Here is a 15,464-nt window from a genome sequence, read left to right as displayed (position 1 = left end):
GAGTCTGTTCTGGAGTCAGGCAGACCTGGGCCACAATTCCAAGATGCAAACCTAGGTAACTCATTCAAGCATTCAAGGCTTATGTGTGAAATGAGATAATACCTGTCTCATGTCTATGACCTTGAGGTAGCTCTTAAATGAAATATGCATCAGATATTTGTGAAGAACTTGGAGCAGTGTCGGGCGTGTAGGCACTAGACACATTCTGCATTTATCAGGGCTTCCTGGCACTCATGGAAGCCCTGGTGGTGTAGTGGTTATGTGTTGGGCTACTAACTGCAAGGTCAGCAGTTTGAAACCACCAGCTGCCCTGGTGGGAGAAAGATGCGACTTTTTATACCCATAAAGAGTTACAGTCTCAGGAGCGCACAGGGCACTTCTAGACTGCTCTCTAGGCCACTATGAGTTGGCATTGACTCAACGGCAGGGGAAGTTTTGGTCTTTTTTGGCAGTCCTGGAGGTCAGCATAATCTGACAACATGAATATCCTATGTCCTATGTCCTGGGCAAAGGCTGCTTACCAGAACTTACCTGTCTTCAGAGTCCTGGCTTTCTGCTGGGATACTCATCTTACGGTCTGCTCTCTGAAGCAACCAAGCAGGGCTTCTAAAGAAATGCCCTGCCATCTCCTGCCCCAAATTACTGTTGCCAATTGCTGTGGAGGCAATTCTGACTCGTGGCCACTTTGTATTTACAGAGATTCCCCCACACCAAACCTACTGTCATCAAGGCCATTCCGACTCCTAGTGGACCCTGCAGGCCAGAGTAGGCCTGCCCCATACTGTTCCCTATGCTGTGGATCTTTCTAGATGGAAGCCTACTGCCTCGTCTTTTTCCCAATGAGCAGTTGGTGGGTTCTAACTGCTGACCTTAATGGATGGGGAAGACCAGCACTCTGAGAGGCTCTATTCCACATTCAACATTCTCAGAGACAGCGTGTGTGTGTGTGTGTGTGTGTGTGTGTGTGTGCGCGCGCACGCGTGTTTGGGGAAGGGATGGGGGAGGAGATGACCACTTTTATTTTAACTCCAACCCTTCCCCTTACAAAACCAGCTTTATAACAAAGAAACAGGAATGGGTACTAGTTCATGAGGTAACTAGTATAATTCCCTCGAGACACAAAAGCCCCAACCAAACCCACTGGCCTCAGTTGCAATTCAGAGCAACCCTGTAGGGCCGGCCAGAACTGCTCCCTAGGAGTCCTCAGTGTGGGGGTCTTTCGGGGAGCAGACAGCCCCATCTTTCTCCCAAGGAGCAGCTGGTGGGTTTGAGCAACGGACCTTGTGGTTCACAAGCCAACCAAGCTCTACCCACTGTACTACCGGGCTCCTGGCAATTTAACACACTGCTAAATTTTAATGGATTTTACGTCTTACCTTTTCAATTTTTTCATCCAGCATCCTGAAGAATTCTTGTTGGCTTTCAGAGATGTGCATGCTGAAAAAGAAAGAGCCAGTGTGTGGGTATTTCAGCGCCTTTTCAAACCTTGCTCCCTCAAATACGAGATGCTGAGTCTCGGAACTTAGGGACAGAGGTTTATTTATTGCAGGTTTCCCACAGAAATACACTGAAGTTCTATTAGGGATAGATGTCATTGCAGTGTTCCTACAAATGTGCTTCATGACAGTCTAGCAGTGCCTGTGATTTAGGGAATACAATTTCCTTTCAATGTACAGATGTTATTTATAGTAACATTACTGAGAGGCGTGCGCCCATATATATATATATTTTTTTTTCTGCAGACACACATTTGTGATTTTAGGAAAATGAGCAGGCAAGCAGCACATGGCACGTTTCAACCCCATATGAAGCCGTAAATGAAAGCGTATCTTGGTTATTACAAGGAAATGTATACTTTACAACGTTGTCAGAATCAGTATGCCACTCTGCTGGCGGGGGAGGCTGGGGCGAACGAGCTGAGAACATACAGATGACTGGCCGTAGCCCCTGAGCACTTTCTGCACTGGTGACAGGAACTGCGCCTCTTGGCGACTGATGTGCCACTGATACCTGAGAGTGAATGGGGACGCCTGCCTCAGTAGCACTGCCCTGTCAGCTTGCCCATCCCATGCCACTAGCGGGGCGGTGAAGAAGAGGAAGCCCTTCCAAGCGCTGGCTTGACACAGTAGCTGCGTCGCTGGCGTGCGCACGTAGGAACAACTGGGAGGGGGGAGCTGTGTTCTGTAGTCCACAGGGTCACGATGAGTCAGAACTGACTCGACGGCATCTAACAACAACGGCACTGCACCTGTCAGCAGTCCTGGTGGCGCAGCAGCCAAGCGATAGGATGGGGGTTCAAACCCTGCCCCGCCCATCACCCCCAGGAGAGAGCCGTGGCAAGCTACTCCAGTAGCATCGGCTCTGAAACTCTGGGACAGTTCAGCTCTGTCAGATGGGGTTGTACGGGTTAAATAAACTTGACAGGACCCATGACAACAAAGGAGCCCAGGTGGCACGGCGTGGGCAGCGAGGGGCATGTGTAGTGTTAGGCTGCTAACTCCAAGGTCAGGACTTTGGACCCATCAGCCGTTCCTTGGGAGAAATCTGAGACCGTCTGCTTTTGGGAAGACTTATAACCTCCCAAGCCCGATGCAGCAGCTCTACTCTGTCCTGTACGGTCTCTGGGAGTTACCGCTGACCCACGGCAGCGAGCTTTTTGGCTTAGAAACAATGGGCTTCCATTCGACAGCATTCTGAGTGAGGTGGTTGGCCAGGGACAAATATACCTGAGAAGGCAAGAAGAGCAGAGAAGAATAAAAAGATAGAAGAAAGTATCTCCATGGTAAATAAAGTCTTGATAATAGTAGTTTCTACCTAGAAAAGAAATGCAGGTTTCCAGGGAGAAAAGGATGTTGTACTAAAAGATGTATTGCACCAGGTTCATTGTCACTGTTAGCTCCCAGGGCTTGTCATGACTGGGCAGTGGGTGGAGAGTGGGCTCTGAGATCACCTCGGAGTGGTGGGAAGCTCTTACCATCCCATGTCACTCTTCAGAGGTCACAGAGAGTGGAATAAACCCACCAACTAACTGCTCCCAGGTCCTCGTGCCCCTATAGAACAGGTTGGAACAGTCCCACAGAGTTTCCAGTGCTATTGTGGTAGTTACATAACCTGGTGTCAACTTGAGACGGTTATGAGTGACTATTGAGGCTACTGGAGCTTAGCCTGTCAATCAGGTCACAGCTTGATGACCTCATTTGAAGGTGCTACAGAGATCCTCACTCACTCCTTGCAAGGCATTCCTGTTGAGAAGCCACATGGAGCTATACTGATGGAGGCAGAGACCTGGAGCTGAAGGAGCCACATGGAGACCCATGCCAGTGCTGAGATGCTTCCACTGCCACTGGATCCATAAGACTTTCCACCCACTGGCCTGTGATCTTCCTGCATTCGGCATCATTGCATGTGTTGCCCGAGTCTGAAGAGGAATTTACAGACTGGTATCGGACATATGGGCTAATATCAGACTTATCAGATCTGGACTGGGATGTTTTCTTAATATACAGTTATTCTTTGATAGCAATCTCTCTATTACACATATATGAGTGTCTATGAATTTGTTTCTCTGTCAGCCCAGACTAACACAGCTATCAATGCTTATAGAAGCAGTCTGCCCCATCTTTTTCCTGCAGCTGGTGGGTTCAAACAGCAACCTTTTTGTTTTGTGGCTCAGCGCTTAACCCACTGCATCACCAAGGCTTCTAAGTGGGCAGCAAGCATGTTGTTGTTGTTAGTCCATTCCGGCTCTCAGTGACCTTTCCACACAGAATCAGAAACGGCCCAGTGATGCACCATCCTCACGATGACTGTGTTGGAGCCCGTGGCTGCAGCCACTGTGTTGATCCATCGCATGGAGGGATGAGGGATTTCTCTTCTTCACTGACCTTCCACTTTGTCAAACATGACCCCAAGCCGTGCAAACCTCTCACAGAGAGCTGGTTATCTCCTCGGTGGGAAACCAAGATGTAAAGTCTGGGAGCATGGTGACATGAACTTTATGAAGTAAAACAAGGAAAGTGCTTGAGGCCCATTATCGACTGTCATAGTTTAAAAGCACCATTTTCACCAGCTTCCTGGGAAATTGACATCCTTTATGCGATTACATGACTACGGTGAATGTCCTGCTTGAGAAACAGGCCCTCCCTCTCCCACTGCAGGTCTGGAAGGCAGGGTGTCACTCATGGTGATGGACTACAGGGACCAGCCTCCTTTCTGTAAGGCCCTGGGCAGAAGAGCCATGGCGTGTCATTGAGTATTCCTAGAGACTAGAGTCCACAAAACACGAAACAACAAAAACAAACAACACTTAGTCATGCTGGATGGAAGTCTCTCTAAACGGCATTGTCTGTCCAAGAGAGGAAATGCCACCGCGTTAGCTAACGTTTGCTCAAGGACTCGCAGCCATTGTTACGAACTTGCTCTGCAATCCTCGATGCGCCCAGCGCCTATGGGCATGGGTGTCTGGGTCTCTTTGGGCCCCACGGCCTTGCACTCTAGCGCAGTTGTTTGTTGTTTGGGAGCTTTTCCTATCTCATCAAATCAAGGCAGTGACATTTTTAGAGCCTTTCAGCTTTCTTGGAGGCTTGGTGGTCTAGTGAGCTGCTAACCACAAGGTCAGCAGTTGGAAACCATCAGCTCCCCCACAGGAGGGAGACGGGCTGTAAAGAGTTACAGTCTTGGAAACCCACCGGGGCAGTTCTACCCTGTCCTATAGGGTTGCTCTGAGTGGAATCGACGTGGTGGCAGTGGGCTTGTTATTTTTGGTTTGAGCCCAGCTTTCCTACCAGTTGGACACCACGCAGCCAGGTGAGAGCCATGTCTAGAGTCCACATAACCTGGCTACCAGGCACAGCCTGAAGGCTTCCAGCCGGAGTTATCTGGCCACCATCTGGACTACTCAGACACCTTTAGGGAATCCGTGGCCTCAAGTGAGGCTGCCGGATAGCTCTGGACCCCAGATTGAAGGCATTAAGGTACATGGTTTCTTTAAGAAATTCCAAGTGACTTCATGAAGAAAAGGAATTTTTACAATTCATCGCTCAGGGTTGAGATGTTCAAGTTCTCTCTCTCTCTCTCTCTCTCTCTCTCTCTCTCTCTCTCTCTCTCTCTCTCTCTCTCTCCATTCACTAGGACTCACTGACTCATAGAGAGAGTGCTGGGTATTGGTGCCGGCCTATGGAGGGCTGTCTGATTCCTTCATTTCCCAAACTGGCAGGCTGGACTACAGCGTTACTGTTCTTCGACTGATACTAGCTTCTACAAGGGCAGTGAAAAAATGTGGGAAAGTGGAATGAAAAGGTCATTAGATTCTCTTCAAGAGTTTTTTTTCAAGTCCTCATGTATTACTAAGTATTATGTGTTTGTGGAGCTGGTGGGTAATCTTTGGGCTGGTGACTGCAGGGTCTGGGGTTCAAGCCTATCCACGGGTCCTTAGAAGAAAGAAGAGGCTACCTGCTTCTTTAAATATGTAGAGCCATGGAAACCCTATGTATGATCGCTGTTGGCTGGAACTGGCTTGGTGCCAGTGGGCTGGTGAGTGGGATCGCAGCACGACAAGAAAACACAAGTGTTGGTCAGCAGCCATCCAGACACGTGAGAGGGATGAGTGGGGTGGTGGTGCTGTGGGGGGAGGGGTAGTCTTTCTTAGAAACAACTCTGCCGGTTTGTCTACACTCGCTGTTGAGGAAGCATAGTATAGGCCAGGGCGTCTGTGTCCGGATTCTGAGACAGGGGGGATGGGTGAGTACTCCATGCCATAGCAGTGGTAAGACAAGCACATACATGTCAGTTTCAGCTTTATGGGCTTAACTACAACAGCCCTCCTCCCACCCTCTATATTTATATCCTTGATCAAGAACAACTAACCAAAGCCATCAAAACGGACTAGCTGGTTCCGCCTCACAGCAGCCTCCTAGGACAAAGCATGTGCCGGCGGGTTCCTGAGGCTGTGCGTCTGTACAGTGGACGCCTTCACCTTTCTCTTCGGGCCCCAACCAATGGCCTCTGGTTGGCAGTCGAGCACTTTAACCACTGCGCCAGCATGGCTCCTCAATGCAAGCCGTCAGCCCACCATTCATTCCATGAGCCAGTGTGTTTTCAACCCCACCTCCGTCCTGAGGGCAGGTGGGTAGAAAGGTCAAGAAGTAAACTTCCCTCTTCACGGCCGTTGGCCCGTCATTAGTTGCACCTTTCAGCTTGTGTCTCGCAGAAATGTCGCTTGTCTGCTCTCTCTTCACTGGGAGAGTCTGATCATGCCTGCCTCCTGCATCTCATTTCATCAGCTTCCAAAATGAGTGGCTCACTGGACAGATGCACTTTCCTGTTCCCGTGAAATCCTGTCTATGGCTCACGTTAGCTGGAGACGTCGAAGAGCAGTGGATCATCAAAGCACGGGCCCGGCACGAGCTCTTTCAGATAAGCTGGACAGAGCAACACCCCCATGACGTCCTCGCCTGAGGAACGGTGTGATCTGAAATCACCAGGCGACTCTGGGGGCTAATCTCAAAGAGAATGCATTTTGCCCCTGATGAAATTACTCCATCTCACCGGGCCCCCACCTACTGAAACAGGCACATCCTTTCCTTAGGGAAACCACATCAGCATAAGGGCCTGAGTATTCCCTTCTGTCTTTAGGAGGACCACGTGCAGTGTGAGAAACAGCCCCTGGGCAGCGACCAGATCCTTCCCGACACACAGTTTGATGGAGCCGAGGGGGAGAAGGAAGAGAGGGAGCAGCATGCAGGCTTTTCTATCTTTCCTCAAGAAACGAGAAAAGGGGTCACCGACTCGCTGATGACTTAGCTTAAAGAGCCTGAATACCTGACGCTGATATCCATTAGATCTACACATTCCTTTAGCAGCCTGTCTTTAACCCGATCTAATGGCTAACCACTAGTAATTCCAGTTTCTCTCTAATAACGGAAACTTGGCCTTGGGAAAAACAAGATAAGTCACCACTGAAGCACCTTCTGTAGCCACCAGTTACCAGCCACCCTGCTCAGGCAAGCAAAGGATCTTCTTGCTGTAACCTTTCAGCTCCATGAGACCAGGGACCACTGCCCTCAAGTTGTTTCTGATGCATGGTGACCCTACACAGGCTCTCTGAGCTTGTACATCTTTATGGCAACAGGCAGCCTCATCCTTCTCCCTCGCAGCTGCTGGTGGGTTTGAACAGCCAACCCCGTGGTTAGCAGTTCAGTGCACCAGACGCCTTTCTAAAAGATAACCAACTTTACTTTTTAGTGAGGCTATCAAATCAAAACTTCTGCCCTCAAAGTTTGAGAAACTCACTGCCTTAGAGTTGATTCTGATTCATAGAAACTCTACAGGACCAGATAGAGCTGCCGCTGTGGGTTTCGTAGACTGTCACTCTTTATGGGGCAGGAAGCCTCCTCGCTCTACTGCAGTGGTTAGTGGTTTCGAACAGCCAACTTTGAGGTTAGCAGACCAATGCACCACCACTATGCTACCAGAGCTTCTAAAGTCTTAGAAATTGAGGTCCTAATTCCTTAATTCTTCATCTGTGAGAAGGATATTCAATTATCAGTGGGTTTCGGGTAAAACGAGAGGCTTTGCCATCCTCTAGGGGTTAGTCCCTGAGAGCTTTGGTTTGAACAAGACTATTTCTTCAAGATCATCATTCTCAATTTCCATCGGACTTCAGCAAAGTGGATTAATTCTAATGTCCATTTCATGATGTATGTTTATTAGTCATCTATGTCTGGCTCACTTTTCTTTAGTTAATTGGTTGATTCGTTCCCCCCCCCCTCTAAATAGTGTGATAAGCACTAATGAAAGCAAAATAAAAAACAAAGCCATTAGCTCACAGATCGTCCGAGGAGCCCTGGTGACACAACAGATCAGCACATGGCTGTGACCTACAAGGTCCGTGGTTGAACTCACCCAAGAGATGGGAGGGAGAAGATACCTGGGAGTCTGCTGCCATAGAGATGGCAGCCTGGGACACCCCATGGGGCAGTCCACCCTGTCCTCAAGGGACACTGTGAGCCCCGGGTGGCTCAGGTTACCCAACAGGAATGCATCTGCCTCCTCAAATCCATGGCAGTTCTTCCCCCAACCCAACATCATCTCTGCTTCCTCAATATCCAAGTGCATAATTTCACTAAAATGTGTGTAAAAAGCACATCACAGCTATTTCTGTTGTCTTTAACGTCATGAAGCATGCGTCAAGCTGTAGGCAATCTCTTGGGAACTACACATATTATATTGCTAAGGTATGCCCAGCGCTGCATCTTGCTACTGTACCTTGGTTTGAACTATTGACTAGACCTTCATCCATTGCTTGAATTTAGTGCACTTCATTCACCCAATCTCCTAGTATAGGGCACTTGGGTGGTCTCTTAATAAGTAGTCCTTACTAAGTGGCAGGCATTGTTCTAAACATACACTGTTTCATTTGCTCCCAAGTTCTTGTAAGACAGGGTTTTTTACTTCCTTACTCTGAGAAATGCGGAGAGCAGTAGGCTACCTGTCTAGATTGTGAAGCCAGTAGAGATGTGCTCGCTGCATCACACAAGACAAGGGTTTGGGAACTGCCTGTTTTTATGACATGGGGCTGTCCTCCCACAACAGGGGGAAAGCTCATCTACCGGATCCCCTAGAGAAGCAGAATAAACGATGGTTTCCTTCATGCTATGTATCAGCAAGTAGAAAAAGTAAAATTCTTCTCTTGGCCCCTCAGCAAGATTCCTTCGTTGCCCTGCAGGCTCCCTTTGTTCTGATTGAACAGTTTAAAACTTGCGCATACACGTGGATTTGTGGAAAACATGGATAATCTTTATAATTCTGCTGTTAAAGGTAAGAGCCATTTTAACAGATTTCTCTGAAAACGTCAGCATGTACTAGTTTGGGAAATGTGCTATTTCAGTATGTCAGAATGCACCCTTTCGAGGCGGAATTCAGGAGCCCTGGGTGCTCTGTGCTCGGCCTTGGCTGCTGGCCACAGGCTGGGGATTCAAACCCACCGGGCGGAAAGCTCCTGTGAAGACTTGCATACAGTCTTGGAAACTACAGACGGGGAGGCTGAGTCAGAATCTGCTGGATGGCAGTGGGAAGAGCAAAACTATTTTCTGCTTTGTGCTTTTGTTGAAATCGTATGTTTTCAACATTGAGTGGCATTTTGAATTCAATGAAAATGTTTTTTGCGGTAATATTGATCTGGTGGTGTAGTGGTTACACGCTGGGCTGTGACCCACAGGGTTGTTAGTTCAAAACCATCAGTAGCTCTTCAAGACTGGGTTTTCTATTTATGTAAACAGTTACAGTCTCAGACCCCCAAGGGGTTGCTCTGGGTCAGCATTGTCTCTATGGCAGTGAGAGTAAAATGGATTTTGATACATTTAGTGGTATGCTTACTGTATATACTCGTGTATAAGCTGAGTTTTTCAGCACATTTTTAATGCAGTTTTTGTGGTAAAATTAGGTGCCTCGGTTGATATTCGCGTTGGCTTATACTCGAGTATATACGGTATGTCCCAAAGGATCTGTGGTACTGAGGTCGGTGGGCAATTCCTTCAGATTCACAGCATTCCACTGACCTCCACCACTGCCTCCACCACAGCTGCCGAGTCTAACTCATAGAGCCCCCTGTACAAGGTTTCTGAGACTGAGAGAATATATATTTTATTATTGATCATTAGGGGCCCTTACAGATAATATAACAGTCCATAAATCAATCACACCACGTGAACTTGTACAGAGGCTGCCATCATCATTTTCAAAGCCTTTCCTTCTACTTCAGCCCCTTGATACCAGCGCCTCCTCATTCCCTCCTTCCCCCACCCTACCACCCTCCATATCTTACACCATCCGATGTATGCCTTCACCCACAGTTCTGTTATTTTCCCCCTTGAGGGGGTTTACACATCCATCATTGCTATCAGTTCCCCCTTACTCCCTCTCCCCACCCCACCCTCATGGAATAGTCACTCCCATTTCTGTGTCTGAGGGGTTGATATATCCTGGGTTCTGTGTGTCAAAAGCTCTGTCAGTACTGATGCACACACACTGTCTAGCAAGATTTGTGAGGCTGAGCTGGGGCCAAGATAGTGAGGGGAGGAAGCATTAAATAACTAAAGGTATATTGTGTGCTTCCTTGGTGTGATCCCTGCACTCTGGATGAGTCATCCCTTCTATGTGTCCCTTCTGTGGGGGAGTTTCCAACTATCAACAGATAGACTTTGGGTTTCCATTCTGACCCCTCTCCTTCACAATGATACGATTGTTTGTTTATTTTCTGATATCTGATCCCGCTGACACCTGGTGATTACACAGGCTGGTGTACTTCTTCCATGTGGACTTTGTTGCTTCCCTGCTAAGTGGCTGCTTGTTTAACTTTAAGCCTTTAAGACCTCAGATGCTATATCTTTTAATAGCTGGGCACCATCAGCTTTCTTCACCACATTTGCTTATGCACCCATTTGTCTTCAGCGGGAAGGTGAGCGTCACAGAATACCAGCTTCTTACGATCAAGTGTTCTTGTGTTGAGGGAGCACTTACGTAGAAGCCCAAAGTCTGCCTGCTACTATAGTGCTCTGCCATATAAGTATGTATGCACAGCCCAATAACCCTATCTTTATTTATTAATATATTTACCTAGGTACATGGGTATATTTATACCTCTCTAGGTAGCTTTTCCCTCCTAGTTCTTTCCTCTATTTCCTTTTACTTTCCTCTGCCTGCCATCATGTTCACCCTTCATTCAGCGCTCAGTAATTCCTCTCGGCTACATTACAATTGAGCAAACACCACCAGGCATTCTACATCCTCCTCCCTGTTGACTTTAGAGCCCATGATGTCCCCCTGTCCCTGAATTTGTGGGCTCACCTCTCTCTTGCTCTGCCCTCTTCTCCCATGGCCCCCACCCCCAACTGTCAGTCTAGTTTCCTCCTCAGGATTGTTTATCCTTTACTATTTTTTAAAGAAGCCTATACATAGTTCCAGGTCTATCTGCTGACCTTTGTGAATGACCCCAAACTGACCAGGGCAGGTGCCAAGTACTGCCTCCCAAGCAGACGTCTGTTTTCGGGATTCCTCAGGGACTTTGTGACTTTGCTCCCATTGCTGTTCTGTTATGGTCCCTCCCTGATTCGCCCCACTGTGTGTGTGTGTGTGTGTGTGTGTGTGTGAGTGTGTGTGTGTGTGTGTGTGTGTGTGTGTGAGAGAGAGAGAGAGAGAGAGAGAGAGAGAGAGAGAGAGAGAGAGAGAGAGAGAGAGAGAGACTGGACTGTGAATCCAGGAGCAGATACATGCCCCAGAGTCACACAAGCGTTAAGTAAACCACATTTATACAGGAATAAAGAAATATTTCTCAATACAGGCTCTGTGTGTGAAATAAATTGAGTCAAATAAAACTCCTAAAAATAACATAGTGCATATATGTGTGTATAAGCTGAGTTTTCCAGCACGGGTCGGCTTATACTTGAGTATACACAGTTTATCAAGCAGCTACGCTGTAAAAGTGTCCCCACCGAGCCATCAGCTATCCTTTGTCTTTTCCCCAAGTGAGTGATGCTGCTCCCCCAGGGGGCCTTGCAATGGTGGGGGGGGCAGCAGAAGCAAACACTTACACTTTATCCCGGATTATAAGTTATAGTACAAACATTTTTAACTGCCAGGGAGGTACCAAGTAATTTTTCTGAAAAAGTGGGTGATAGGTCAAGTAAGTTTGAGAACCTATCTAAGATAAAGCAGAGGATCCTACTGGGAAGGCCGTTACTACTAGTAGCAGTGGATCTGCTAGGGAGACAGGGACCACATTTATCTAGGGTCAAACAATTGGCTATGAGAGGATGCTGGCGTGGCTGGTGGTCAGTGGGATACTGCCTGCTTTGTGATTTCTTTAGAGCATTGCAGGGGAGTCGGGGAGTCCCTGTCATGGTTGCTGTGGCCGGAAGACAGGTTCAAGTCATCATAACGCACTGGGTTATTCTACTTCAGTTTTTTTTTTGGGGGGGGGTGTTAGGTGGTTAGCGGGAGGGTATGACAGTGTAAGTCTCTCTGTTGACGAGTATGATTTGTTGCAGCGGCCCAGGTGGCGCAGTGGTTATGGGTTGGGCTGCGATCCACGAGGGAGGCAGCTTGCCACCACCGCAGCTCTGAGGGAGAAAGACTGCTTTCCCTCCTGTGACCAGCAAGTCTGGGACACGCACAGGGGTGACTGGGCGGCGGTGAGTTTAAGTGAGTGAGCTGCCCTCGAGTGGACTCAAGGAGAGCCCGTGTGTGTCACCGCACAACTGCACGCCGCAGGCTTTGCGAGGCGGAGCGCCGTCGGGCAGTGTGGCAGGCACACTTCTGAGGAGCCTTGGGGGGAGGGGCGGGGGCGGAACGGCCACCGTTTTTGGCTGGCGGTGCAGTGATGAACCATGTGTGTTGCCCAGGGTGTTTCCCAGTTCTGGTTTATGGGGCTGAAATTACTTTAATGTGAGCACCAACTTTACTGTGGGGTGGAGGTGGCTGCTGAATTTACCAGTGTGCTCAGCACTCTCAGGGAATTCACTCATATTTAAGTGAAATATCACACTGGGGATGCCAGCCTCTGGGTAACACAGCCTCTTGGGAGAACGGGAGGGGGATTGCCTCAAAGTTACACCAAGGATATTTCATCAACAAGGCAGACTCAGTTTTAGAACAATCTGGAAACGTATAGCTCTCCGGACTGTGCTTTGATGGACACGATAGATATTTATTTTCAATCTTTTTAACGGTGAAGCATATATAGAGAACATGGAATGTTACTTCTACATTTTTGGAAATCTAATGACAAAGGAATACCCATATACTCACCACCCAAACCAAACCAAACTGCTGCCATCGAGCCAATGGCGACTCACAGAGACCCTACAGGACAGGGCCGAGTTGCCTCTGCAACTTTCTGAGACTGTAACTGTTTCCAAGAGTACAAAGCCCCATCTCTCCCCCTTGGAGAGGCTGGTGGTTTTGAACTGCTGACGGTGTGGACTGCAGCCCAATGCCACCAAGGATCCTAGACTCACCACCCAGAGGAGGAAAGAGAGTGCACTATCTTTGCTTCTGCCAGAACAGTTCACTATTTTGAATTTCATATCGTTCCCTTTCGCTGCTATTCTGTCTGGCTCTTGTGCCTGTAAACAACACAATACCTAACTCTGCATGTGTTTGGCCTTGACACGAATGGAACATGATGTAGATGTGTGCTGCAACCAATGCCTTCCACTTTGTACTTACGAGACTCATCCTCAGCGCTTGCTAAACTGTGGGCCGTACCCTGACACGAGGTCACCTAACGGCATGTGGGTCGAGAAAAATTTGACAACAGTAAAAGTTTTCCAACTCGCCAAGACCACACATTACTCTAAAACCAAATGCGCATGGAGGACCAGGTGTTTCTGGAAGAGCTTGCCCATACTGCAAATTTCTTGGGCAAATGGGGTTGAGAGTGAAGAAACGTTTAAGAAGCCCGAATGATATGTGCAGCTGTAGGCCATCCATTTTCACTGATGTGTGGTCCTCCCATCTCTATAATATACCGCAATTTTGTCTCATTCCTTACATTTAGATTTGAGTTTGGGCTTTCCTTTAAAGAGCTTCTGTCAACAATGCTGCAGGGAGCTTTTAGAAATGCGTTTCCTGTCACACATGTGAGGAGCCCTGGTGGTATAGTGGTTACAAGTTGGGCTGCAATTCCCACGGTCAGCAGTTCGAAACTCCCAGCCGCTCCACGAGGGAAAGATGGAGCTTTCTACTCCAATAAATAGTCACAGTCTTGGAAACTCACGGGGTCAGTCCTTCCCTGTCCTGTAGGGTCACTATGATTGGCATCAACGTGATGACAGTGAGTTTGAACATGTATGTGCGAGAGTTTCTCTAGGGCACACACTTGGGAAGAGAGTGGCCGAGACTGCGGAGGCTCAGCGCTACTACTGGTTTTCCAAGGAGTTTTTCCAGTGGAAATACCCACCAGCAGGGATTGAAACATTTCTTTTGTGTCACATCCTGGCTGTCAGACTTATAACTTTCGCCAACGTGGTGGGGGGTCCCCTGTGGGTTTCGGGATAAGTAATGGTCCCCTTAGACTGGGACGGGCAAGATGGCAGTGAGAATGAAGTCTAGGGTTCTTCTCCAGTCAGACACCTGTCTCCATGCCTCCAGTGCATTTGCCTCTGAGTCTTTGTTTTTTGTTATTAATGTGCCTGATTCCTTTGCATATCTTAGAAAAGAATCTATTACCCATTATATGTGTGGTAAATATCTTCCCTCATCTAAATCACTTACCCTCTTTATAGCACACTCTTATTAACTATAAAAATGCCGATAAACAGAAAGTCTTCATTTCAGTGCGGTCATATTAGTGCTTTATGGCGTCTTATTAAAATTCTTCCCTACCCCGAGGTCACAGAGATATGACTGGTTTCTTCTAATGGATCGGTAATGCTGGCTTTGTCACGTAGCGAGCCTGTTTGGGGGGGTTTCCCTTCTGCTGCCTTACATCAAACCTTGCTGTCTCAGTTACTAAAGTTTCACACGAAATCTCCGTACTTCGCGAATGGAGCTCACTCTGAAAGCACTTTTCGATTTGAAAGCAACACGAAGCAAAGGGAGTAGAACTTACTTTGCTCTGGGCTGATGAACTAGTCCCGGGACTTCTTTGCTGGTTTGAAGCCTTACATTTGAACTGGCACTTCTTTCCTGAAACACATAAGCACACACATGTTGAGTGAGAGCGAGGAACATCAGACGCAGCAATGAAGCGATGGCATGCATTTTCTTTTCTTCTGAGACTCGGAATTGGTTTATTGACAATGCACATGCTGTCCTCTGCTCTCAGGATCACAAGAACCCAAACCAAGCTACCAAGTCCCTGAGGTTGGCGTCTTAGCATGGCTCCCCTCCCTGTGGGAGGCCAGAGCAAGCATCCCCCACGCTCCCGCCTGCTCCCATCAGGCCGCCTTTGGGATGGGGAGATGCCTGAGCATCACACAGCACCGCCCTCTCCACAGCCAAGACTTCAGGGGTCACCTTTACTGGGGTGCAGAGATCGTGTGGGCCCTGCCTGCCCTGAGGTCACCCTAGAACAGTCACCCCGGGAAGGACAGTAACCAGACCCAGACACACGCTTTTGCTGCCCCCTTCAGACTGCCCCCACCGCTCCTTGAAATGCAGGCCATGGCAAGGGGGCTGGCAAGGAGGGAATGGGGAGAGGGGAGAGTCAGGGTACCCCCAGTTCTGTTCCCCTGGTCTCTGCGGGGTTGGTTCTGCATTTTCATCCCAGTGTTAGATGTGTTTGGGACTCTCCACACGGGTCACGTCACAAGGAAAAACGTCCTCATGACATCGGACCATAGACAACCCGCCAGATGTTTTAATGGGGAGCATTAAGCCACTAAAAGTGGAATTCACTTTATAACAACGATCATTCTGTGCAGAAAACAATGTGCAACTAACAAAGAGTGAGGAATCAAAGATCA

General features: G+C 48.3%; 1 protein-coding gene across 1 annotated transcript in view; it reads right to left on the bottom strand.

Annotated features, from left to right (window-relative positions):
• Positions 1–15,464, bottom strand: part of C1H1orf21 (chromosome 1 C1orf21 homolog) — a 317,291-nt gene that overhangs the window by 29,087 nt on the left and 272,740 nt on the right. The window contains exons 4-5 of the mRNA XM_075528302.1: positions 14,609–14,685; positions 1,377–1,437 (exon numbers count right to left, since the gene is read on the bottom strand). Of these exons, the coding sequence (XP_075384417.1) occupies positions 1,377–1,437; positions 14,609–14,685 (138 nt within the window). The remainder of the gene's footprint in view (positions 1–1,376; positions 1,438–14,608; positions 14,686–15,464) is intronic.

Source organism: Tenrec ecaudatus, chromosome 1, assembly GCF_050624435.1.
Source record: "Tenrec ecaudatus isolate mTenEca1 chromosome 1, mTenEca1.hap1, whole genome shotgun sequence".
Taxonomy (NCBI): domain Eukaryota; kingdom Metazoa; phylum Chordata; class Mammalia; order Afrosoricida; family Tenrecidae; genus Tenrec; species Tenrec ecaudatus.
The sequence above is the reverse complement of the archived record's forward strand: the minus strand, read 5'-3'. Positions and strand labels throughout refer to the sequence as shown.